The sequence below is a fragment of the Rhinopithecus roxellana genome, chromosome 2 (genome assembly GCF_007565055.1).
Source record: "Rhinopithecus roxellana isolate Shanxi Qingling chromosome 2, ASM756505v1, whole genome shotgun sequence".
NCBI classification, from domain to species: Eukaryota; Metazoa; Chordata; class Mammalia; order Primates; family Cercopithecidae; genus Rhinopithecus; species Rhinopithecus roxellana.
The window spans coordinates 135,548,905-135,575,315 of record NC_044550.1 but is presented as its reverse complement, the minus strand read 5'-3'; the positions used below and the strand labels follow the sequence as shown (position 1 = coordinate 135,575,315).

Genomic DNA, 26,411 nt, shown 5'->3' with positions numbered 1-26,411 from the left:
CGGGAGGTGTGGAGCAGACAGGACTCCACGTGGCACCGCCCCTCACACCTGGGCTGGGCACCTGCGAGGCTGAGGACACTGGGAAGGGAACGCTGCCTGTCGGGCGGTGGTGACGATTTCATGGGTGTGTGTGAAACCAACCTCGCTGCATGCTGCAGCAGTGTGGGCCCTGACTCTTCGTGCTCCCCAGTGGGGCTGCTCCATGCAGCACAGGACACGCCTGCAGCTCTGTGCCCGCTAGTCTCAGGAGCTGTTTTCTGGAAAGTTCATAACTCAGCAAAACTGACTCACAAACAACAGAAACTTCAAGGCTGTCCTAAGACATGGGTGGCAGAAGAAAATGTGCCCCAGGGGTGGGCTTGTGATGCCACCTCTTCCTCCTGGCAGAGTCCCCCCAGAGGAAGGCTGGGCTGGGCAGTCAGCCAGATGGGGGAGGGGGCTGAGGCGTCCAGGCTGCAGAGGGTGCCGGGGTGGACAGCGGAGGAGAGAGGGAGGCGGTGCCTGAGGAGGCTGTGGGCGAGGCGGAGCAAGGGCAGAGTGCACTCGCTGGGGGTCACCGTGCCCCCCAGGACTCCCCTCATAGGACAGAGAAGCCCCCGGTGAGCAGGGCTGCTGAACGCAGGCCCTAGGGCCTGTAGGATCCTTAGGGAGACGGGTGGCTCTGTATGTGGGCGTGGAGAGAGGCCCGTGGGAGATGGGTGGATGGGTGTCTCTGTGTGTGGGTGGGCAGAGGCCTGTGGGAGGTGGGTGGACGGGTGACTCTGTGTGTGGGCGTGGAGAGAGGCCTGTGGGAGAAGAGTGGACGGGTGTCTCCGCATGTGGGCACGGGGAGAGGCCCGCAAGAGACGGGTGGATGGGTGTCTCTGTGTGTGGGCACGGGGAGAGGCCTGTGGGAGGTGGGTGGACGGGTGACTCTGTGTGTGGGCGTGGAGAGAGGCCTGTGGGAGAAGAGTGGACGGGTGTCTCCGCATGTGGGCACGGGGAGAGGCCCGCAAGAGACGGGTGGATGGGTGTCTCTGTGTGTGGGCACGGGGAGAGGCCTGTGGGAGGTGGGTGGACGGGTGACTCTGTGTGTGGGCATGGAGAGAGGCCTGTGGGAGACTGTAGGATGGGTGGCTCTGTGTGTGGGTGTGGAGAGGCCTGTGGGAGGGGGATGGGTTGGGTGGCTCTGCGTGTGGGCATGGAGAGGCCCGTGGCAGCTCCTTCGTTGCAGAAACCACATCAGAGCACATCTCACGTAGTGCAGGACACACGGGGCGTGGGACAGCGTCTGCATGAGAGCAGCATCTGTGCGTATGCAGTGTTATTTAAGGACACGCCCACAGACACGGATGGACACGTCCTTACACAGAGAACGGCCATTGCCTCTGAGTGTTCAGGATGATACGTTTTTCCTTAATATCATCCTTCGCTTTGCTCATCATACTGAATACGTGTGTATGTGAGTTTTACTGCAAAGCAAAACAAAAAAGCCATTGTGTTATCCAGACAGCTCTGTGCTGCGGGCGCGACTCAGGACAGCGGCTCCTCCCAGCGTCCGGTAGTGGCAGCTCAATGACAGGAGCCGGAGGCCGCTCCAGGCAGCGGCGTGGCTGGTGTGCAGGGTGTTTTGGGGGTGTCTGAGCTGGGTGGAGAGGAAGGCATATGTCACGCTGAGGCATCAGAGACACATCCACTCACGTCGGGGCTGCGCCCGCGCCGAATCCACACTCACGTCATTGCCGCCCGCGCTGAATCCACACTCATGTCATTGCCGCCCATGCCGGGATGTGTCTGAAGAGTGTGGTGACAGCCATGTACCCTGTGCATTTCTGAAGGCTCCTAGCCGCTGCAGTTGCCAGGAGCCATGGAGCCATGTGACCTTGAGGTCCACCGGCAAGGGGAGGGTGCATTTCGGAGGCTGGAAGTGGCACCTGGAGGGGCTGGCCCTGGGTGTGATCGCTGAGAGGAGGGAGGTGGAAAAAGATCTGGAAGATGCCCACGGGAAGCAGGAGAAGGTGAGTGACCACAGTGGGGTGCCCAGAGGGTAGAGGGTAGCCCAGGGCAGACCAGAGGAGGGGGCGGGCTTCGCACCCCCGGGAAGGAGGGAGGGGCTCTGTGAAAGTGAGAGCTGTGTGGACATGGAGCTTGTGAGTCTGACTGGGAAAGACAGAGGGTTCCAGATGGTGCGGGAGCCCCTTCGGTCTGGCTGTGTGGGGACAGGGTTCTTACACCCAGGTGAGAGGCCTTGTAGGGCAGATTCCTAGAAGATCCTCAGGATGCAGGAGCGGAGGCTGCTGGCTGGATGAGGATGGAGCCGAGAAGTGAGCCGGCAGCCCGGGCCTGAAGGACAGCACAGGGGTTTGTGTGAGGCCACGAGGGGCTGGAGTACGATGCCCGTGTGATCCAGGTCTGGTGTGTGACATGTCAGGCCCCACGGCACCCCAGGCTGGCTGGCTCTCCAGAAGGCCTGTGGTCTCCATGGCCGCAGTACGTTCCGGGGACAGGGCAAAGTGGAGTCAGCAGAGGGAGGAGGTGCGTGGGGGCGTCCAGGGATCCAGGGGTCTCCGGCCACGCTCCCCTCCCCAGCAGCTGTGAGGACGGTGTGGGCTACTGTCTCCATGGTACTCCAAGTCCTCCAAGTCCACTTGCCAGGACTGTAAGTGTCAGGCATAGCAGCTGCTGTTAACAGTCAAGGAATGTTTGGGTCAGTTCGAGAACTTCAGGGCCCAACAGCAGAGCCCCGGCAGACAGACTCAAGACAGGTGGTGGTTGTCAGCCAGGAGGGGGCGCGGAGCCGTGATGGTGGTCAGGCCCATGTGGCCTTGGGAGACAGTGAAGAGATGGGATCGGCTGCAAGAGACAGGGAAGTAGGGTGACAGGGAGGCCCAGGGGCTGCAGCAAAGGCCCCGGAGGCTCTTCCACACCAGAGCCCATCTTTGGCCATGCCGGCCAGGTCAGGGGCTCAGTCCCGCGGGCCACCACAGCCTGCAGCACAGGTGGGAGGGTGAAGCCCCATGGAGCACCCTGGCGGACAGTGGTGCTGGGGGGGGCGTGGACCAGAAGACGGAGCCCGTGCTCTGTCTGGATGGGTGGGGTGGCAGCTGCCAGTTCAAGGTCTGTCTTTTGTTTATTTACTTCATAAAATGCTCCAGGTGTTTTGTGAGAAATTATTCTTGGCCGGGTGTGGTGGCTCACACCTGTAATCCCAGCACTTTGGGAGGCCTTGGTGAGCGGATCACCTGAGGTCAGGAGTTGAGACCAGTCTAGCCAGTGTAGTGACACCCCCGTCTCTACTAAAAATACAAAAAATTAGCTGGGTATGGTGGTGCATGCCTGTAGTCCCAGCTACATGGGAGGCTGAGGTGGGAGAATTGCTTGAATCTGGAAGGCGGAAGTTGCAGTGAGCTGAGATCACACCACTGCACTCCAGCCTGGTGACACAGCAAGACTCTGTCTCAAAAAAAAAAAAAAAAAAAAGAAAGAAAAGAAATTATTATCTTAGTGTTGATAAATTTGCCTTTATACATACCAATAGTTGTGCACACTGAGAGAAGTAGGCAGTTTGGGATCTGAAACTGGCCTGGTGACACCGCAGGCGTGGGCAGGCAGGCAGATGCGGGCACAGCCGGGCACTTCCCGCACTGTTGAGGCCACCAGAGCCTGCGCTTCTGTGGTTGGTTTTGATGAGGACTCCCTCCGTGTCGGAGGCCGTGTGAGGCACGTATCGCGGACCGCTGGCTGCGTTGTGAGGCGTGCACACGTGGAGCGTGACAATCATGGGAAGTTCTGTTTCCAGCTTTAAGCTTTTGTTTAAATCTCTGCATATCAGGAAATGATAAATTAAGACCAAATGAGAAGTTGTGGACTAGACATGGGATGTGTAGGCTGCTGGGAGGAGGGGCAGCAGTCCCAAGGGGTTGTGGGGCCCACGGGACCATCTGACACAGTGCATGGCGGAGCTGCGTTTCCCTGTGGAGGAGGGAGTAGGAATGGGCTCTGGGCCGCGGCTCCATGGGCTGCCGAGGGCTGCTGTGGGTTCTGCTCTTATTCGCCCAGGGGAAACCTGAGTCGCTGCCCCTCCTGTCCAGCCTCAGCACTCGTCCCCGGGTCCCCCAGCAGGTGACCACAGATGATGACAGAGTCTCCCAGAGCCACCTCAGTTTCCCCAGCTGGCCCCTCACTGTCCTCCCCATCTCAGGAGCCCCGGAGCCACTCTCCGCCAGGCTCTCTGTGGCTCCAGTTAACCCTCAGGTCGTCCCAGCCTCTTCCGAGCCATGGTTAGGATCGTTAGGATCAGCCCCGTCCACTGTGTGTCCATGGAAGTGAAACAGGCCACCAGCAGCAGGTGGCCGTGGGCGGGACGGGCTGTGGGGCAGAGGCTGGAGTGGTCTCGTGGGTGCACACCTGGGCCACGTGGTGCTGCGGCCGTGGCTCCTGCATGCCGGGGTCAGCAGCCATTTCGTTGGGTTTTTAATGTTCATTTCCCAGTTTACTGACACAGTTGAGCATTTAAAACATGCTTATTTGACGTTTCTCTGTTGTGAAGCTCTCTGTTGGCTAGAGTGGGGCTGGCGAACTCTGAGGGAGGGAGCAGATGGTGAATATGGTGTGCCTCAGGCCTCCCACCAACGCGCGGCGCTGTGTGCTGTGTTGGGAGCAGGCCCTGCGGGGCCGCAAACCCGCGCACACAGCCACCTTGGCCAGGCCCTGGTCTAGGTTGCGGCGCTGGAGGCACTGCTCCAATTTCTCTCAGGCCTCGTCTTTTTTTCTCCGTGGTGCTTTTGGATAACTCAGGGTGCTTCTCTTTGACTTGTCATTTCCTTCGTGGTCAGTTTTGTTTTCTTCTCATAAATCTTTTCCTCACCCACAACCATGACGATACCCTCCTTAGCAACCTCCAAAGGTTCACAGTCGCCTTTTCCAGTGTCCTCACCCACCTGGCCTTGGTTATTTTCGGGGTGGGATGGTGCAATACAAGCTGAGAGTTTGGCTTTTTTTTTCTAATTTCAGCACTAGGAATGATGTTTGTGGTCTGTGTTTTTAATTGTAAGATACACACTCACCAGTAAGATACATTCACCAGTTTCATTGTGCAGTTTGGGGACTTTTCACCCCTGTCCAGTCTCACAGACTCGCCGACTCGCCGGCAGTGCTGGCCCAGAGCTCGGTCCCCACAGGCCTCCCTCAGGCCCCTCTGGCCAGTCCCTGCCCGGCCTGGACTGTGCATCCCGCCTGCATCCTCCCACCAGACTTGCCGTTGTTCTGGAATTGCGTGGCGCGTGGGAACGTGCTCCTGCGTCTGCCCCCTCCCCCGTGGCATCGTGGGCGCCTGCGTTCACTCTCAATGCCGAGCCGCGTCTGTGTGTGGGGGGGTTACACTGTGTTTATCAGCTGCGTCCTGATGGACTAGGTGGTTGTTTTCTTTTGGGGCTGTTAGGAAAAGGGCTGCTTTGAACATTCTTGTATAAGACTTTGAGAGGATGGGCCGGGCGCGGTGGCTCAAGCCTGTAATCCCAGCACTTTGGGAGGCTGAGACGGGCGGATCACGAGGTCAGGAGATCAAGACCATCCTGGCTAACATGGTGAAACCCCGTCTCTACTAAAAATAAAAAAACTAGCCGGGCGACCTGGCGGGCACCTGTAGTCCCAGCTACTCGGGAGGCTGAGGCAGGAGAATGGCGTGAACCCGGGAGGCGGAGCTTGCAGTGAGCTGAGATCCGGCCACTGCACTCCAGCCTGGGCGACAGAGCGAGACTCCGTCTCAAAAAAAAAAAAAAAAAAAGACTTTGAGAGGATGTGTGTGTTAGTGAGTGTCTTTTTTTGTTTTGTTTTGAGATGGAGTTCCCCAGGCTGGAGTGCAGTGGCGCGATCTCAGCTCACCACAACCTCCACCTCCCAGGTTCAAGTGATTCTCCTGTCTTAGCCTCCCCAAAAGTTGGGATTACAGGCATGCGCCACCATGTCCAGCTGATTTTGTATTTTTAGTAGAGACGGGGTTTCTCTATGTTGGTCAGGCTGGTCTTGAACTCCCAACCTCAGGTGATCTGCCCGCCTCAGTCTCCCAAAGTCCTGGGATTACAGGCATGAGCAACTGCACCCGGCCGTGTCTTTTTTTTTTTTTTTTTGAGATGAAGTCTCACTCTGTCACCCAGGCTGGAATGCAGTGCTGTCATCTCAGCTCACTACAGCTTCCCCCTCCCAGGTTCAAGTGATTCTCCTGCCTCAGCCTCCTGAGTAGCTGGGACCACAGACGCCTGCTACCACGCCCAGCTAATTTTTTGTATTTTTGGTAGAGACAGGGTTTCACCATGTTGCCGGGCTGGTCTCGAACTCCTGATCTCATATGATCCGCCTGCCTTGGCCTCCCAAAGTGCTAGGATTACAGGTGTGAGCCACTGCACAACCAGCTGAGCGTCTTCAACAGACAATTTATTTGGTTAAAGGTATTTCCTTCTCTTCTTAGTTTGCTAAGAGTTTTGTGTTTTGTTTGTTTGTTCATTTGTTTGTTTTTGAGAGGGAGTCTCGCTCTGACGCTCATGCTGGAGTGCAGTGGCACGATCTCGGCTCACTGCAACCTCCGCCTCCTGGGTTCAAGCGATTCTCCTGCCTCAGCCTCCCGAGTAGCTGGGACTACAGGCACCTGCCACCACACCCGGCTAATTTTTTGTATTTTTTAGTAGAGACAGACTTTCACCATGTTAGCCAGAATGGTTTCCATCTCCTGACCTCATGATCTGCCAGCCTTGGCCTCCCAAAGTGCTGGGATTACAGGCGTGAGCCACCGTGCCCGGCTGAGTTTTGTTTTTTTAAAACCATGAATGGATAATAATTTTGTCAAATGATTTTTATGCACCTGCTGGGAAGATCATGTGATTTTTCTCCTTGTGTCTTTTGTCATAAATTGTATCTTTTTTCCATACGCATTAAGCTCACTTTGTTTTCTAGGACTCTGAGTTTGTCAAGAATGATTATCTTTTTGTATATTGCTAAATAAGGGTGACTAACCTTTTTCTTTGGATTTTTACCTCTATGTTTCTTGGTGAGGTTAATGTTGAGTTCTTGCCGTCTGCCCTTGTCAGGGTCTGGTTATGTCAGACTCATAGCATGAGTTCTCCAAGAAGAGTTTGAGACTGAATTGTTTGTGCCCTGAGCATCTGGTGAAACCACCTGCAGCCCTCTGGGGCCTGGCGCTGTCTTGGAATGGACTTTCTGACCATTGACCTGGCTCCCTGAAGGTTCTGGAACTTTCTGGGTTTCCTCTGCTGGTCTCAATGCTGGTGAATTACTGTTCTAGGAACTTACCAGTTTCACGTAAACTTTCCATTTTATTAGGGTCAAGTTCATCATATCCTGTCCGTGGTCAGACGTCACCTGCTTTAAGTGCACCCAGTTGAACAGTGCACAGCCAGCTCCCCGAATCGTGGGTCCAGTCAACACAGATGGAAAATGTTTGGGAACCAAAACAATAAAAAAAAAAAATACAACAATAACAATAATGCAGATCTTAAAAATACAGTAGAACAACTATTGACATAGCGTTTACAGCATGTTAAGTGTTGTAAGTAATCTGGGGATGGCATAGAGTGCGTAGGGTGGTGGCGTGCGCAGCTTCTGTGCAGACTCGACACCACTTCACGTCCAGGACTTGAACACCTGTGGATTTTGGTATCAGAGCGGCGTCCTGGAACTAGTCCCCCGTGGATACCAAGGGATGGCTGTGTTTGTCACCTTCTAACCATAGTAAATAATTGACCTGCTTGTTAGTTATTGTCTGCCTGCATTAGAATGCTGGCTCCAAGGTCTGTGTCTTGTGTTTTCACTGAAGTCCCAGAACTCCTGTCAGGAGCTGCCAGCTGGGCTAGCCAACACAGGAACCACTGGCCACAGTTTAATTAAAATTAAATACAGTTAAAAATTCATTCGGTTGGCCAGGTGTGTTGGCTCATGCCTGTAATCCCAGCACTTTGGGAGGCTGAGGTGGGTGGATCACTGGAGGCCAGGAGTTCGAGACCAGCCTGGGCAACATAGTAAAAGCCCGTCTCTACTAAAAATACAAAAGGCTGGGCATGGTGGCAGACGTCTGTAATCCCAGTTACTTGGGAGAATGAGGCACAAGAATCGCTTGAACATGGGAAGTGGAGGTTACAGTGAGCCGAGATGGCACCACTGTACTCTAGCATGGGTGACAGCAAGACTCCATCTCAAAAAAAAGAAAAAAATGGGATGGGCATGGTGGCTTACACCTGTAATCTCAGCACTTTGGGAGACTGAGGCAGGAGGATCACTTGAGCCCAGAAGTTCACAGCCAGCGAACTGCCCTGGATAACAGACTGGGACCCTGCCTCTACGAAAAATACAAAAAGTAGCCAGGTGTCGTGGTGCATGCTTGTAATCCCCAGCTATTCAGGAGCCTAAGGTGGGAGGATTGCTCAAGCCCACGAGGTCAAGGCTGCAGTGAGCCAAGATCGTGCCACTGCACTCCGGCCTGGGTGGCAGAGCAAGACGCTGTCTCAAAAAAAAGAATAATAATTATGAGATCCCTCAGTCCCACAAGCCACAGTTCACACAAGTGCTCCACACCATGTGTGGTCAGCAGCTGTGCTGTTGGGCAGTGGAGATGTGGAAGCCCCCAGTGTTGCAGAATGTTCTGGAAGCCTGGCTTTGAGCCTGGCTTCATTCTCTTCATCTTGTTTCTCTTCTCCCTCCCTCAAGTGCCTCAGACATGCCTGCTGATCTCCCCTTATACTTGCCTGGGAAGACTGACTCTACTCTTTCCCTTCTTCCTCCCTTTTTATGTAAAAGTTAACTGAGCTCCAAAGACTATTTAATAAAAAGTGCAGTTATGGGAAACTGGAAGAGTAGAAATGATACAGATGGGGTAGAAAATGAAGAGCATGAAAGTATTTAATCTCTGTCAGTAAGCCACAGACACTGTACGTCATCCCAGGCCCCCACTTTCCACAGTCTGACTCCAGCCACCCGTTTCCCCAGCTCAGATAGGAACATGGGAGAGGCCACCGAGGTTCCTGGGGAAGCCTTCCCAGCATGGCAGTCACCCTGGTGCCCCATCCCAGAGACGGGGTCCCCACGTGGTCCCCTGGGTCCTATGGCGCCTGCTGCCTGTCTTTCAGGTGGGGACCATGTCCCTACCCTGCCCCTCCCTGTCTGTCTATGGCCCCAGGTGCCCTCCCTGGCCCCAGCGGAGCGCTGCGTGTGCCGTGTCACCATCCTGTCCCCACAGAACGCATGTGTCCTTATCCCTGCCGAGCCCAGTACCAGGCTCAGTGCCTGCACTGCGGCCCTTGGTGCACATCTGCCAGGCGCAGGCAGGTCTGTGACTGGGAGAGAACACAGCGCTCTGCACAGCGGCAGAACTGCAGGCCTCTGGTGGCTGCCTCCTGGACCCGGCCCTCACTGCCTTGCCTCAGAGGCCCTGCATTTCCCCAGATCACCGCTGAAATTCACCCCTTCTCTGGGGAGCTTCCACAGACTCACATCCTGCCTTCTTGGGCCCAAAACAGCATGATGGGGCCCCTAGCTGCCCCCCACCCCCGTGGGCCACGTGCCCACTCCTGCTGTCTCCGATGCCTTGGGCCTCCCAGGTAGAGCCTGTTCTTCAGGGTCCCTGAAGAACTTTTATTTTAAGCAAAGAAAGACCAGAGTAACCGAGCCAGGCTTGGTACCGCGGGTAGGGTGGGGGCCGTCCGCCTGCAGTCCAAGGGTAACCCTGTTGTGCTTTTTCTCCGCAGGCCTCACAATGTAGCAGGGACCCCAGGCGTCGTGCTCAGGTAAGTGCGCCTAGGCCGACTGCCCTCCTCTTTCCGCGCCTGTGAACTGCCGGACTTGGCCGAGACCACGCTTTGTGCATGTGGGCGCCGTTCCTTGCAGCGCCTCTTAAACGCCGGCTCTGAGGACAGGCTGGAGCCGTGCGTGGGTCCTTAGCTTTTCTCGCGGTCAGTACTTCTGATTGACCCCATTCCGCCTTTTGCTCGGTGGGGCTTGGTTGCGAGTTCTAGTCTAAATGGCGGAGTTGTGGCAGTCACACAGCCACGACACGAAGTGAACTAACAGATGCCATTTCTGTGCTAGAAAATGGAAAAAGAGCCAGGGCCGGAAGGAGGGTGCAGAAGCGAGCCTGCGTGCGGAGCCAGGAGGCAGCGTCGCGTGGGAGTGCTGGCCTGAAGCCTCCATGCCCCGGCAGAGGGACGGACACGCGGACGTCTAGCGGAGGTGAGGCCCACGCCCCCGACCCCAGGGGTCCTGCTGACTCCTTGCCCTGCCCTGTTGCCTGTTGTGGGGAGGGCGGGCGATCATGAGTAGCAGGCGGGTCAGGACTCGGTGCAGCATTCACGGTTCACTGCTGAGTTTTCCTGGCCCCTCCTGTAAGAGTCCAAGATCCAGCCAGCTGTGGAGGGCCCAGGCCTTGATGGCAGCACAGGGTGCAGAGGGCTGGTTTCCTTCTGTCACTGGTTCACTTGGGTGCCCTCCGGACAGCGTGTGGCAGAGGAGCAGTGCGGCGTGGGGGCGCAGCCTGGGGCCTCTGCCCAGTGAGTTGTGAGGCAGTTGACTAGCAAGCACTGGGAGATCCTCGGGCACAGGGCAGGGCTCTCTCGCTCCTTCCGGGTGGGCGTGGTCCTCAGGGGCACAGGGCGGGGCTCCCCCCTCCCGGGTGGGCGTGGTCCTCAGGGGCTCAGGGCAGGGCTCCCCTCCTCTCCTGTGTGGGCGTGGTCCTCAGGTATGCAGGGTGGGGCTCCCCCTCCCAGGTGGGTGTGGTTCTCAGGGGCTCAGGGCGGGGCTCCGCCCCCCTCCCCTCCGTCTCCCTTCCCCTTCCTGGGCAGGCTTCATGTCCTCAGTGCGCATCGGGTCTCCCCAGCCTCACAGCCCCACAGGGAGGAGGGGAGGATTTGACTTTGGAAGTCTCTCTGACCAGGTGAGGACTGCAGGCGTAAAGGTGGTGGCATAGTGGTCGGGGACAGGCCTCACCCACAGGCATGTGACCCCTGGATGAGCCCAGCTTTCGGCTGCTTCGTGGGACCCCCAGGCCCGCGCCTGCAGCAGGCGACGTGGGGCTGAGCAGAGAGCTCCAGGCTGGGCCTCTTGGTGGCGGTGATGACGGAAGTGGTGTCACGCATGCAGCAGTTTGGGTCGCGGCTTTCCCTCCTCACTGAGGGAAACTCGTGCCTGCTTCCCCCCTGGCGAAAGGTCTGGGGAGCGAACTCCCAGTAGGGGGTGCACCTTGGCCAGCCTGAGTCCCCGCCAGCCTCCACCCGCGCAGCGGCCCTGCTCTCTTGCCTCGAGCACAGAAGCAAATCACCAGGCTCTGCCTGCCGGCCTGCGGTGAAGTCGGGGGTCACCTCCCTGAAGGCGCAGGTCTGGTGGGCGAGCAGAGCGGCTGCGGCAGCTCTCAAGGCAGGGCCTCTGCCAGCCACTGTGGCCTGGCCTTGTGCCCGCCCTGCGAGGGTAGAGTGGTGCCCCGGGGCGACACGGCCCCTACCCCGTGCTGCCTCAGGCTCTGGGAGACAGCCCCAGGACACCCCGTGGAAGCGGCGCCGGCCCCGGAAGTGAATGGGGAGGAAGGGGGAAGGGCGCACAGCCCAGACTCTAAACTGGGCCCATGGGCCGCGCTGTGAGCCGCACAGGATCCAGGTGCCCAGAGCCTGCCCATCCTCATCACATCCGGCAGCTCTGCCCTCGCGGGCTCCTCCTGTTCCCTCCGCTTTCACAGAAGACAGAGGGTCCCGGGATCCTGCCTCTCTGAAGCTTTATGGACCCTCCTCAGTCCTCACTGCGGGAGGAGGGGAAGGGGTGTCAGGCACAGAGAGAAGCCAGTGCTGGGGGAGCCGGAGGCTTTTGAAAAGGTGGGCTTGTCCCAGTGCACACAGACACTGGATTGCTGACCGTGCCCTGCACATGGGAGCCCGGGACCCAGTGAGCCCAGGAGGCTCCTGCCGCCAGGGCCCCGGGGCCTGCATTTTCCTCTCAGCCTGCATGGTCTTCCTTGGAGGGCCGCTAAGCCAAGGATGAAAGACTTTGGAGAGTTTCAGGTGTTAATTAATCGCGTTTTGTCTTGCAGAAGCCAAAGATGTTGACCAGGAAGATCAAGCTGTGGGACATCAACGCCCACATCACCTGCCGCCTGTGCAGTGGGTACCTCATCGACGCCACCACGGTGACGGAGTGCCTGCACACCTGTACGTGCCCCACCCAGGCCACCCAGGGAGGGCGTACCCTTCCCACCTGTGTGCTTTTCAGAACCTTGGCTTTTGTTTTACCATGAGCTTTGAGCCCAAGCCCCGACAAAAGCAGGACCCAGGACCAGGGGCAGAGAGGATCTTGAGGATAAGTCAGAAAAGTCATTTCACACTAAAGGTCCTGTGAGTGGTTTCAGAGCAGATGAGGCCTCACTTAGGAGAGCTAAACACAGGAGAGACTGCGTTCCTCCCACTGAGCAGCGGGGCCAGTAGTCGCTGTGACACGGTGCTCACTGCTGGCGGTTTCCAAATCTCCAAAGGAGTTCCTTAAATCCTTCAAAGGGGAACCTGCCAGTGTGCTCCTCACACTGGATGTGCGTCCTCACACCTGATGAGCCTGTGCGTTGGTGTTAGAGGACTCACAACTGGGGCTGGACCTGGGTGTTTCTCTAAATGTGGCTGCAGCTGACAGGCAGGTGTCATCAGTCAGGCTGAGGCTCAGTTCTTGTGCTAACATGAGGCCTCATGGCTGGCAGCCCTGCTGGTGTGGACGACCGCTGTGTGCGTCTCTTGATGGCTGAGGAGCATTTCGCTTAAACAGGATCTTTAAAATAAAGTGTACACTTATAATACAAGTGATGCTTGTGTATTTCTCATTTTAGAAAATAAAATATTTGCCAAGTTGATAGAATTTTGACTTTAACGTTAATCATATTTTTAGATATTGGTTAGCATATTTTATGTTAGGTTATTTTCATTTGATTTTATCTAGTTGTACATGGAAGATACTGTCGTCTTTTAGGACAAAATATTGTAAAATTATCTGTATTAGCCCGTGTTCTGATGACCCACAGCTCTCTCACCTTTGAGTATCATCTCCCCATTCTAAGTGTTTCTTCCCACTTGAATCCTAACCCTGCCTCTTTGAGGAAGCCCATTGACAGGGCAGTTAAAACTTTCTCATTGCTTCTGATACCAGAACGGCAAGATGTTTCCTTCTAGAAGCCAAGAGCCATAAGGAGGACAGCAGTGAGCATCTGCACAAAAATGAGCTCAGAGATGCCCATGTTCAGTGGAGCACACGGGTGGGGTGGGTGCCCTGGCTCTGGACTCTCTCTTAACACACTTGTGCTTTGATGCCAGTCTGCAGGAGCTGCCTGGTGAAGTACCTGGAGGAGAACAACACCTGCCCCACCTGCAGGATCGTGATCCACCAGAGCCACCCCCTGCAGTACATCGGGTGAGTGTGGGCCTCCCCAGGCCACAGTAGGTCGAGTGAGTGCCCCCCAGGCGTCTCTGTGAGTGTGGACGTTCCCAGGCCACCTTACGGAGTGAGTGCCCCCAGGCGTCTCTGTGAGTGTGGGCGTTCCCAGGCCACAGTACAGAGTGAGTGCCCCCCAGGCGTCTCTGTGAGTCCCCAGGCCACCGTACGGAGTGAGTGCCCCCAGGCGTCTCTGTGAGTGTGGGCCTTCCCAGGCCACAGTATGTCGGGTGAGTGCCCCTGGGCATCTCTGTGGGTGTGGGCGTTGCCAGGCCACAGTACCATGGGTGAGTGCCCCCGGGTGTCTCTGTGAGTGTGGGCCTTCCCAGGCCACAGCGCTATACCCCCATCCTGCCTTGGCAGCAGCCTCTCCTGACCAAGGGCACCCCAGGAGCTGCACACGAAGAACCTGGGTCCAGCACTTACCAGGCCACCCTGCCAGGCCTGCCCAGACCGTGCCTGCAGATACATTTCCATCTATACTTAGTCAAGTAGTCCGGGTGCAGTGGCTCACACCTGTAATCCCAGCACTTTGGGAGACCGAGGCGGGCAGATCACCTGAGGTTGGGAGTTTGAGACCAGCCTGACCAACATGGAAAACCCCATCTCTACTAAAAATACAAAATCAGCCAGGTGTGGTGGCGCATGCCTGTAATCCCAGCTACTCGGGAGATTGAGACAGGAGAATCACTTGAACCCAGGAGGCGGAGGTTGCAGTAAGCGGAGACTGTGCCGTTGCACACCAGCCTGGCAACAGAGCAAGACTCTGTCTCAAAAAAAGAGAAAAAACACTTGGTCAAGTTAAATCATTGGAGAACCCTCAAGACCCAGGTTGAATGTCATGAGTTTTATGCAGAATTTGCTGAAGTTAAATTTGATGTGAGCTGGCCCTTGGATCCACCTTTCACCTTTCTGCCGTGGAACAGGTGGTCCTGGGGCCCTGGCCCTGCTACCCCTGGCACATGGCCGGGGTCTGTCTCCCTGTGCCATGCTCTTCTGCCCAGGGTCACAGAGAGCCTCGACTCACCACTGGGCCAGCCACTGTTTCTGGAGAAGGCAACGCTGGCCTGGATGTGAGCAGGAGGCCAAGGGGCCAGCCAGGTGGAGCATGTGGTTCTCACACAGATTTGGGGGGTCGTTCAGATTTGGGGAGTTGCTCCAAAGGAAGGGAAATGCCCGCCATACCACAGAGGGTAGTAGAGATAATTCTGAAGACACATTTTGAAGGAGGAAAGGCCAATGTGTTTGTTTTTCCGTTTTATTTTTATTATTTTTAAATTTTATTTATTTATTTATTTTTGAGACGGAATCTTGCAGTCACCAGGCTGGAGTACGGTGGCGCCATCTCAGCTTGCTGCAAGCTTCGCCTCCCGGGTTCAAGCGATTCTCCTGCCTCAGCCTCCCGAATAGCTGGGATTACAGGCGCCTGCTACCAAGCCTGTTTAATTTTTGCATTTTTAGTAGAGATGGGATTTCATCTTGTTGGCCAGGCTGGTCTCGATCTCGGCGTCTGTGGTTCCAGCTACTCAGGAGGCGGAGGTGGGAGGATTGCTTGAGCCCAGGAGGCAGAGGTTGCAGTGAGCCAAGATCGTACCACTGTACTCCAGCCTAAGTTACAGGAGGAGACCCTGTCTCAAAAAAACAAAAAAAATAAAAAGAGCATACCAAAGTGGGAACTAGATTTTAAATACCATGCTTATGTAATCTTTTCACAAAACCTCGATCTAGATCATAAAGACGACAGGAAGGGCCTCATCTTAGGACAGAGTCTCTCTCATTATCCAGGCTTGATTGCAGTGGTGTAATCTGGACTCACTGCAACCTCCGCCTCCCTGGTTTAAACGATTCTCCTGCCTCAGCTTCCTAAGTAGCTGGGACTACAGGTGTGCACCACTGTGCCTGGCTATTTTCTGTATTTTTAGTAGAGATGGGGTTTCACCGTGTTGGCAAGGCTGGTTTCAAACTCCTGACTTTAGGTTATCCGCCCACCTCGGCCTCCCAAAGTGCTAGGATTACAGGTGTGAGCCACCACACCCAACTCTTACAGACTTTTCTTTACATTATTTGGAAACATTCTAGAAAAGCCTCTGTTCAGTGGAAATCCCACAAAGACCAGGATACCCCAGGAAGCACTTGGTGGGAGGGGCAGGGACAGTGTCCCCTGAGCGCACGGGACGCAGGGAACCTGGGGTGTCCGCAGGGACAGTGTCCCCTGAGTGCACGGGACGCAGGGAACCTGGGGTGTCCGCAGGGACAGTGTCCCCTGAGCGCACGGGACGCAGGGAACCTGGGGTGTCCGCAGGGACAGTGTCCCCTGAGCGCATGGGATGCAGGGAACCTGGGGTGTCCGGCAGACAGAAGCACGGGTTCCCAGAATAACCTTATCTGTCATTATTTTGAATGTTTGTAAGCAGCCAGAGCCCAAATTAAATGATGCATTAATTCAAGTCATACATAGCTTTTGGTGACACAAACATCTTTTCATTTGTAAACTAGAAGTAAAATTCCAATAGAATTCCAGACTGGTGATTCTGAACTTTGGTATTGTTAAATGGAAAATGTACAAGAATTGTAGAATTAACATTTCTAGCTAACTCCACCCTTCTGTTATTTTGCCAGTCATGACAGAACCATGCAAGATATTGTTTACAAACTGGTACCAGGCCTCCAAGAAGGTGAGTGTCCGACTGTCTCGCTGATCTCTGAGGTCCCAGCCTGGCCTCTGCAGCCGCTGCTCTCCTGGAAGTTTGGTTTTCGGATGGGAGGCCCCTTTCCTTTTGGCCGAATCACTGTCTTCTCATCCCTGCTCTCAGCCCATCTTTATCTCCTTGGCTGGTCTCTTCTTTTGTCTATCTAGGATGCGTAGACATCTTTCTACTCCTTCTCTGTATTCATTCAGCAAGTATGGATCGCATGTTTAGTGCATGGGACCCCCAGGGCTCAATGCAGCTCCTGCCCCGCCCAGGTCCCTGCCTTCTTCCTGGGCCCTGTCCCAGGTCCGCCTCCCCCGATCCCACAGCGCCAGCCTCCCCACAAGAGGAGCAGCACGTTGGCAGAGCGAGTAGCTGGTGTTTCTGGAAAAACTTCACCATAAAGTCAAATTTCATTTAGAATTAAAAGAAATACCAAGTAGTACAAATACCCTGCAAGTGGAAATCGGTTGCTTGGGGATCGCTCAGCTGAAAGCTCCCTGGCTCCCGACGCTCACACGGTGGTGGTGGCCCTCCGCTGGCGACCGGGAAGGAGGCCAAGGAGGGGCCAGGTCAGCGCCAGGTGGGCTGTCCTGGCATTCTGCTCATCAGACCTTTCAAAGGCAGATAGAGAAGCTGAGAATTCACTTGGGCTGGTTCTCACTGTATCTCAGAAGACAGAATTCAAAACACGCTGAATATGCCAGATCTATGGAAATCGTATCTCACCTTTAATGCATGACCCAGAGAATGACACTGTTAAGAGGCTTCTTTCCCTACTCACAGAGTTCAGTCATGCAGGAAGAATTTAGATTTCCTGAGTAAACGTAGATGAAACAATTAGTCTTTTAATATCTGAAAGTTTTTTAGTCCTGGGAAAAGGCAAAGGATACATTCGAGTAAAATGCTGACACCTTAAGAAACGTTTGCACCGAGTGTTTCAAACGCGTAGCAGTGGGTGGGATTGGGGTAGCACCCTGAGTTTTGTGACTCCCACCAGTGCTGACACTTTAAGAAACATAAGTGGCCGGGCACAATGACTCATGCCTGTAATCCCAGCACTTTGGGAGGCCGAGGTGGGTGGATCATCAGGTCAGGAGTTTGAGACCAGCCTGACCAACATAGTGAAACCCTGTCTGTACTAAAAATACAAAAAAAAAAATTAGCCGGACATGGTGGCAGGTGCCTGTAATCCCAGCTACTCAGGAGGCTGAGGCAGGAGAATCGCTTGAACCCGGGAGGCAGAGGTTGCAGTGAGCTGAGATCACACCACTGCACTCCAGGCTGCATGACAGAGCAAGACTCCATCTTAAAAAAAAAAGTTTGCACTGGAGTGTTTCAAACGCATAGCAGTGGGCAGGATTGGGGCAAGAACCTCGAGTTTTGTGACCCCCCCACCCCCTGCCAGCAGTTTCCAGGCTTTGCTGCACCTACTGCTCCCTCAGCCTCGCCCCGTGGCCTTTGATCTGTAAAGGGTGCAGTACTATTCCCAGAAGATAAGGGTTCTTCTTAAAGCTCATAACCACGTACCTTTATAACGTTCAGGAAAATGGAGATTCCTTAAAACCAAATAGTCCCTCAGCGCGGACATTTCCAGTTGTCTCATCAATGCTGTGGTTTTTGGTTGTTGTTTGTTTATTTATTATTATTTTTTTGAGACCCAGTCCCTGTCACCCAGGCTAGAGTGCAGCGGTGCTATCACAGCTCACCGAAGCCTCAACTTCCCAGGCTCGAGTGCTTCTCCCACCTCGGCCTGCCGGGTAGCTGGAACTACAGGCAAGCATCACCATGCCTGGCTAATTTTTGGTAGGGATAGGGTTTTGCTGTGTTGCCCAGGCTGGTCTTGAACTCCTGGTCTCAAGCAGTCCTCCTGCCTCGGCCTCCCAAAGTGCTGGGATTACAGGTGTGAGCCCCCACACCCTGCCTGTTTCTGTTTATTCCAGTCAGGATCCAGAGAACACCACTGGCTCATGGGCCTCTTTCTGGTTCCCTCCAGCCTCTGCCTTCCCATTGTCCTGGGCTGTCCTGTGGCAGTAGACCTGGGTCGCATTCCGGCTGTGTTTTTGGCAAGCCCGCTTCTGGGAGTCCATCAGGGCAGGTGTCGTTCACGTGCTGAGGAGGGTGGCACTGAGATCTGCATGCCGCCCCGTTCCATCCCTCGTCTTTGTGTGTTAGTTGGAGTGCTTCCAGAAAACCAGAAAGACACACTTTGCTATTTGGTCCATTTTGTGTAGGAAGGGCTGAAAAAAACTATTTCCTTCATTTGTGTTCAAAACAGCAAGCTGGTTTCCCTGCCTCTGCAGCCCCTGCAGTCACGGGTTTGACCTGTGTGTTCTGCATGCGCCGTGCTCGTGTCCTTCCTAATGCTCCAGTCCTCATCTGCAGCCAGCGGGCACCTCTTCACGCCCCGGGGTCTTGGGTGGTCCCTGTCCAGGACTCGAGGCTCTCGGGGCTGCCCTGCCTCTTTGCCCGAGGACCCAGGTTCCTCCTCAGGGCTGCCCTGCTTCTTTGCCCAAGAGCCCGGGTTCCTCCTGGGGGCCCGGGTGTCTCAAGGCCAGCAGACCCGTGCACAGTGGCACCTTCCTGTGGAACTTGAGCTTGTGCAGGGAGGGCACAGTGCGTCCAGCCTGGAGCAGGTTGTGTGTTCTCGTCCACCTCAGCACACTCTTGTCCGGCATGGTTGCTGCCAACTCCAGTCTACACTGAAGAAGTCAAGAGGCAGGAGGTTCCGGAGTGCTCCAGATTCACACCCCCAGGGCACAGTGGCCCCGAGCCTTCTCCCTGACAAGCTCCTCTCTCTGGCCACCGTATTTTCCATTGAGTCAATATTCTTTTTGTTGTTTCTCAAACTTTCAGTCATTTGTGGCTCCTTAGAAGGAGGATTCTAACTTTAAAACTCTTAGCAGCGCACCTGTTTTCTTGATGGAGGCTACTTGCAATTTGTTTAGTTTTATCTGTGGGGCAGACAATTGTAACCCTGATTTCTCCGACCGGAGGCCTCTTCCTGAAATGTGCATTAGCTGCGAGGATGCAGTGGTGTGGCAAGGCGTCAGCCCTTGAGGGTCCAGGTGCCTGTTTTGGAGGAGACGCCAACCGGGTCCAGCCCCTCCCACCTGGGCGCCGGGCAGGCCCTCCACACCGTCCTCACTCCCGCCCGTGGTGGAGGCTTGCTGGAAGAGAGTTCCCTGCTAGATCACAGGTGGGGTTAGGGTTTTAGTGGTTTGTTGTTTCTTTTTGTTTTTATAAATTTTTTTTTTTTTTTTTTTTTTTTTTTTTTTTTTTTTTTTTTTTTTGAGATGGAGTCTCGCTCTGTCACCCAGGCTGGAGTGCAGTGGCCACAATCTCGGCTCACTACAAGCTCCGCCTCCCGGGTTCAAGCGATTCTCCTGCCTCAGCCTCCCGAGTAGCTGGGACTACAGGTGCCCGCCACCACGCCCGGCTAATTTTTTTTTTTTTTTTTTTTTGTATTTTTAGTAGAGACGGGGTCTCACCATGTTAGCCAGGATGGTCTCAATCTCCTGACCTCATGATCCACTCACCTCAGCCTCCCAAAGTGCTGGGATTACAGGCTTGAGCCCCTTGCCTGGCCTATCAAAGTGTCCATTCTCAGTCTCTGCCCATTCTGGGCTCTTTTACTCGGTGGCCGTGTCGTAGTCTTTGGTGTGCCAGGCTCCTCTCCGTTCCTGGGGAAGGCCGTGAGGCTCGCGCGTACCAGTCCTCTCCAGGCTCCTCTCCGTTCCTGGGGAGGTCCGTGGGGCTCGCACTACGAGTTCTCTCCAGGCTCCTCTGCGTTCCTGGGGAGGGCCGTGGGCCTCGCGCGCTCACCAGTCCTCTCTCCACGGATCCTGAACATGCCTGTCACCTCTTGCTTTAGAAACGTGGGGACTGGACACAGTGTCTCATGCCTGTAGCCCTAGCACTGTGGGAGGCCGAGGCAAGAGGATCCCATGAGCTAAGAATGTTTCTTTACATTTTTAAATAGTCCAAAAAAATCAAAAGCATCGTATTTTATGATGTGAAAATGTAAGAATTGAAATTTCTTTTTTTTCTTTTTTGAGATGGAGTCTCGCTCTGTCGCCCAGGCTGGAGTGCAGTGGCCAAATCTCGGCTCACCGCAAGCTCTGCCTCCCGGGTTCACGCCATTCTCCTGCCTCAGCCTCCCGAGTAGCTGGGACTACAGGTGCCCGCCACCTCACCCGGCTAGTTTTTTGTATTTTTTAGTAGAGACGGGGTTTCACCGTGTTAGCCAGGATGGTCTTGATCTCCTGACCTCGTGATCCACCCGTCTGGGCCTCCCAGAGTGCTGGGATTACAGGCTTGAGCCATCGCGCCCGGCCAAGAATTGAAATTTCATGGTGCGTAGTCTGATTGGAACCAACCCCCTGGCTCAGCGGCAGTCTGCCTTCACCTGTCCGTGGTGCAGTTGAGCGTGCGCCGGGCGCGTGCTGCCTGCCTGCTGGTGGCTTTGAGCAGCTCTCTGTGTGCCCCGGCGGGAACTCGTCATCACCGCGTTGGGACGTTTTCACGGCCGCTGCGTCGGGACGTTTTCACGACCACTGCATGGCCTTCACGTCAGAACGAGGAGAACAGAAAAGGGGACTTCAGGGTTGCGCTTCGAAGCCACAGTGAACTCTGGATTGTTTTGTTGTTGAACTGTCATTGTTGATGGCAAAGCACTGAGTTTCTCATCCGTGATACTGTAGTTATGCCGAGAGCAAACAGCTGATGATGGAGTCACCTGACTCAACACCAGCAATATCCCCCCTTACAGGAAAGCAGTATTTAGACACCAGCAATACTCCCCACTCACAGGAAAGCAATATTTAGAAAATACTGAAAATTTAAAATGGAATGTCTCATCACAGCAGAATTTCTTCTCAGAAGGGAAAATGAAATACGGCTGTAGTCATTAAGTTTCCAGTTGTCTGATTCGTTAGCCTTGTGCCAACAGTGAGCTCATCAGATCAGGCTGGACTGCCACGGCTGAAGAGCGGTGTCCGGAGACAGTGAGCTCTTATTTATTCATTCATTCATTCATTCATTCATTCATTCATTCACTTTTGAGACAGAATTTCACTCTTGTTGCCCAGGCTGAGTGCAGTGGCACAATCTCAGCTCACCGCAACCTCCGCCTCCTAGGTTCACACAGTTCTCCCATCTCAGCCTCCTGAGTAGCTGGGATTACAGGCACCTGCCACCATGCCCGGCTAATTTTTTGTATTTTAGTAGAGATGGGGTTTCACTGTGTTGGCCAGGCTGGTCTCGAACTCCTGACCTCAGGTGATCCACCCACCTCAGCCTCCCAAACTGCCAGGATTACAGGTGTGAGCCACCACCCAGCCCCAGTAAATGTTTGAATGCCTCTATACACCTGACACTGAGTGCTGCTATTTTTAATCCTTTTTTATTCTTCTAGGTGAAAATTAAAGAAATGGGAATTAGAGCCGAGGGCCTGAAGCTGAGTTGTTTTCCACTGTGTCCATGGGGCTCTCTCCTTTGCACAGACCCATGTGACCTTTCTGTCGTTCCCATTACAGCTCTTCTGGAGACTCTGATGGGCACAGCCTCCTGCTGTCAGCCCCCGTCTTCCAGGCCTCCATTCCAGCTGCTGGGATGTGATTATTTAAGGGAAACATTTTCTTTCAAGTTGCTCTCAGATTGTCCAGGCTAATCTTTCAGCATTTCCCTCGTGAAGCTCCAGCACTCCATGCACCTGAGGCCGGCCACACCTATCCCCCAGGCTCTCGGGGTCCCCTCCTGTCTCTGCCCAGGCTCTCGGGGTCCCCTCCTGTCTCTATCCAGGCTCTCGGGGTCCCCCCTCCCTCTACCCGGGCTCTTGGGGTCCCCTCCTTTCTCTCCCCAGGCTCTTGGGGTCCCCTCCTTTCTCTTCCCAGGCTCTCGGGGTCCCCTCCTGTCTCTCCCCAGGCTCTCGGGGTCCCCTCCTGTCTCTGCCCAGGCTCTTGGGGTCCCCTCCTTTCTCTGCCCAGGCTCTCGGGGTCCCCTCCTGTCTCTCCCCAGGCTCTCGGGGTCCCCTCTTGTCTCTGCCCAGGCTCTCGGGGTCCCCTCCTTTCTCTGCCCAGGCTCTCGGGGTCCCTGTCTCTCCCCAGGCTCTCGGGGTCCCCTCCTGTCTCTGCCCAGGCTCTCGGGGTCCCCTCCTATCTCTCCCCAGGCTCTCGGGGTCCCCCCCCTCTACCCAGGCTCTTGGAGTTCCCTCCTCTCTCTGCCTGGGCTCTCGGGGTCCCCTCCTTTCTCTCCCCAGGCTCTCGGGGTCCCCTCCTGTCTCTGCCCAGGCTCTCGGGGTCCCCTCCTGTCTCTCCCCAGGCTCTCGGGGTCCCCCCCCTCTACCCAGGCTCTCGGGGTCCCCTCCTGTCTCTACCTAGGCTCTCGGGGTCCCCTCCTGTCTCTACCTAGGCTCTCGGGGCCCCCTCCTCTCTGCCCAGGCTCTTGGAGTCCCCTCCTCCCTCTCTGCCCAGGCTCTCGGGGTCCCCTCCTCCCTCTCTGCCCAGGCTTTTGGGGTCCCTCTCCTCCCTCTCTGCCCAGGCTTTTGGGGTTCCCTCCTCTCTCTCTGCCCAGGCTCTCAGGGTCCCCTCCTCCCTCTCTGCCCAGGCTCTCAGGGTCCCCCCTCTCTCTCTGCCCAGGCTCTCAGGGTGTCATCCTCTCTGTCCAAGCTCGTTGCCTCACGCAGGCATTGGTGCCTGCATGGTTGGTGTTTGTGAGGCAGCTGTGTAGGTTGGGATATGTCCAGGGTGTTTCCCTGGCCTGGCTGAGCACATGGTATATAGGGAGGACAAACGTGGATAAAAAGTTTGGTGAAGAATTCCTTGGTCATGTAACACGTAAGTTAGTTTTCAGAGTGATGTTTGGGTTGCGGTTTGAGCAGCTTTGTTCTAACCTTTCTTTGCTGCCTACTGTGTTCCTGAGCAGTGACCCACGTCGTCTACTCTGTTGCCTGGGTGTGAACTTAAGGTCACATTTAGGGGGCCTTTGCTGAGAGTCCGTTTGCTTTTCCCTGGAACCTGCAAGGTTCTGGCCTGCTCTTGCTGGCCATCCCTGGAGGATCAGGCCTCTTCTGGTCCGACCAGCAGAGACCGCCTCAAGCTGGAGTGACCCAATGGCAGGTGTGGGTGAGGAGGGTGCTGCCTGTCTGCGGCCGGGCAGTCTCTTCCCTGGAATTTGTGCCTGTGATTGTGGCCGCAGACACCAGGGGGCACTCTTAACCCACTGCCAGGCAACGTGGCGCCAGAGCCCATAGCTGTGAGCAGCCGTGGCAGCAGGCTGTGGACTCAGGCACCCGGGACACATGGTCCCCGGGGCTGTCGGGCCCTCGAGGGCTCTCTTGGGGTTCCTCAATGGTGGCCTTGGGTGCCTGTGAGCTGGCAGGGTCTGCCACCGCGCAGAAGTGTGGGGAGAACCCAGTGGCAGGTTCATTCTCTGAGCTGCGGGTGTCCAGGCAGTTCACTGGCTCAGCCATGAGCTCAGCAATGATGTTTGATGCGGCACCCATGTGGCCGCAGTGTTTATCAAGCCCCGGTGATGGTTGGTTCTGCAACATTGGATACTCACAGGCGGTGGCCGAGGTGGGGATGACAGTCCCACAGCTGGGATTCCTGGGCTCCATGCCTGTCCTAGGCCTGAAGCAGCCGGCCTGCGACTCAGCGTCCCATGTGGGCTGGTGGGGCGGGTGCCCGGGGGGTGCACCTCCTGCTGTGCTGAGCCCCGAAAACATCCAAGTCTTAATTTGCTGCTTTCTTATTAGTAGCCTTCAAACTTCATAATGCAAATCCGTAATTTTCTTTATGTGATGTTTATGAACAGAAGTTTAATATAATCCATTGCCTGTGTAAGATTAAAAACTGTGTGTTGATTTTCCATAGCGGAAATGAGAAAGCAGAGGGAGTTCTATCACAAATTGGGCATGGAGGTGCCTGGAGACATCAAGGGGGAGACCTGCTCTGCAAAACAGCACTTAGATTCCCATCGGAATGGTGAGTGCCCTGTGTGCCCATCGAGAAGCCCCAGGAATCCCTGCACGAGGCCTTTTCTTAAAGAGCCGTCACTGTCTGCCAGGCCCTCCCACACGTACTCAGGGGAGAAAATGAAGGAACCTGAGGGTGCGGGGAGGTTAGGGTTCGAGGCGTTCCTCCTCACTCCTGGTACCAGTGGGAATGTGGGCAGAGGGGAGAAGCAGGGGTCCTGGAGGGGTGAGGCCAGCAGGGGAGAGCAGGAGGGCCCCCCGAGAGTGCCTAGGGGGCAGAGGTCAGGGGTCGGAGAGCCTGTGGAAAAAGTAGTGGAAGGTGAACTTCCTGAGACTTGGCTTGGCTTGGTTTACTATAAAATGGCAAAATAATGGTTTGGTTTCTGTGTAAAGGGAATGGTATGTTCAGATCTGAGCGTATCACAACAGATTTTCATGTCTTGAGGACATTGTATTTTCCTAATGGACCACACAAACTCTTAAGAAATGTTTAGGCTCCTCTGTGTATCTGTGACAGTTGGAGGGGTAAGAGGGGCCTGACTCTGTCACTCCCATGGCTTTGCGGGTCCCAGGAAGCACAGCCGTGAGGGGTGCTTAGGAAGCGTGTCTGGGAACCAAGCAGTCCTGTCAGAACCATTTTACCTGAGGGGAAGTTTTCATTTTAAATGCAGTGTTAGAATAGTGGATTTTTAGCAGAAGGCTTTCAGATGGAGGGCTGATGGGATCAGCACTGAGCAGCTCTGGGCGGGCCTGGCCAGGTGGGTGCGAAGCATGTCTGTGTCCCACACCAGCTCCGGCTGCCCCGTCCCTGTCTTCTGTGCTCCCCACTCCTGCACCCACAGACCCACACGCCTATTCCGCCTCCTGGGGAGACCCCTGCAGACGCTTTGCAGACGGCTTTCCTTTGACTTTTACTCTGCTTCGGGGGTCCAGAGTCTCCTAATGGAATGAATTTTTGACGGCATTTGGAGTACAGTGGAGTTTTTTAAATGGCTTGACAGTTTGGATTTCATGGTGCACTATGTTCTGTTTGTGCCAAAAGGTGAAACCAAAGCAGACGACAGTTCAAACAAAGAGGCCGCGGAGGAGAAGCCGGAGGAGGACAACGACTACCACCGCAGCGACGAGCAGGTGGGCGGGGCCCCGGGCTTCCGGATGCTCCAGTATTTGGAACCATGAGCAGGTGGGCGGGGCCCCAGGGCTTCTGTATTAGTGCTCCCCAGGGACCCTGAGCAGGTAGGTAGGGTCCCGGGGCTTCTGTATTAGTGCTCCCCAGGGACCCTGAGCAGGTGGGCGGGGTCCCGGGGCTTCTGTATTAGTGCTCCCCAGGGACCCTGAGCAGGTGGGCGGGGCCCCGGGGCTTCTGTATTAGTGCTCCCCAGGGACCCTGAGCAGGTGGGCGGGGCCCCGGGGCTTCTGTATTAGTGCTCCCCAGGGACCCTGAGCAGGTAGGTGGGGCCCCGGGGCTCCGGGACGCTCCTGTATTAGTCCTCCTGTAATAGTGCAGTGCCAGGAGCACCGAGGGAGGGCTCACACCAGAAACCTTCCCTCAGGATGAAGTGATGCCCAGCACCCAAGGGCTGCTGTTTTCTTCCTCCCGACTTCTTCCTTTGTTTTTCTTTTTTTAAAATTACCAGAGGAGCACGTGCTTAGGGTAAAGCATGGCAGATAGAAAACGTGGCAGGTCAGCGGCCGGCTCTGGCCTCTCAGCCCCATGGCCCGAGTTGTGTGCCTTTTCCCCGGGCACGTCTCTGTGCGTCTGTGAATGTTGTGTGAAAGAAGGCAAAGCCCGGCAGTGTGTTGAAAGTGAGAGTGAACGTTGAGGGCCTCTTCGTGTGTCATTTACTGTATTACCAGATGAAGACAGAAAAACTACATGGTCACAGACACGCAGTAAAAGAATTTAGTGAAATTCCATACCCACGTCTAGAGAACTTTTTTTGGGGGGGTGGAGTTTTGCTCTTGTCTGCCAGGCTGGAATGCAGTGGCACCATCTTGGCTCACTGCAGCCTCTGCCTCCTGGGTTCAAGCAATTTTCCTGCCTCAGCATCCTGAGTAGCTGGGACTATAGGCGCCTGTCACCACGCCTGGCTAACTTTTGTATTTTTAGTAGAGACGGGATTTCACCACATTGGCCGGGCTGGTCTTGAACTCCTGACCTCAGGTGATCCACCCGCCTCAGCCTCCCAAAGTGCTGGGATTACAGGCGTGAGCCACCGCGCCCAGCTGAGTAATGGGACCTTAACTTTTTAGTTTATACTTATGCATTGTTTAAAAGGTTCAGTGAGCATTACAGAAATAGACGCGTGTGT

The 26,411-nt window shown here is 55.3% G+C and overlaps 1 protein-coding gene across 1 annotated transcript in view; it reads left to right on the top strand.

Annotated features, from left to right (window-relative positions):
- The window catches only part of PCGF3 (polycomb group ring finger 3), a 61,996-nt gene that overhangs the window by 13,911 nt on the left and 21,674 nt on the right, over positions 1 to 26,411 (top strand). The window contains exons 2-8 of the mRNA XM_010375320.2: positions 9,732 to 9,770; positions 10,072 to 10,212; positions 12,056 to 12,173; positions 13,317 to 13,413; positions 16,054 to 16,109; positions 23,999 to 24,109; positions 25,142 to 25,230. Coding sequence (XP_010373622.1) covers positions 12,065 to 12,173; positions 13,317 to 13,413; positions 16,054 to 16,109; positions 23,999 to 24,109; positions 25,142 to 25,230 — 462 coding nt within the window. The 5' untranslated portion in view covers positions 9,732 to 9,770; positions 10,072 to 10,212; positions 12,056 to 12,064. The remainder of the gene's footprint in view (positions 1 to 9,731; positions 9,771 to 10,071; positions 10,213 to 12,055; positions 12,174 to 13,316; positions 13,414 to 16,053; positions 16,110 to 23,998; positions 24,110 to 25,141; positions 25,231 to 26,411) is intronic.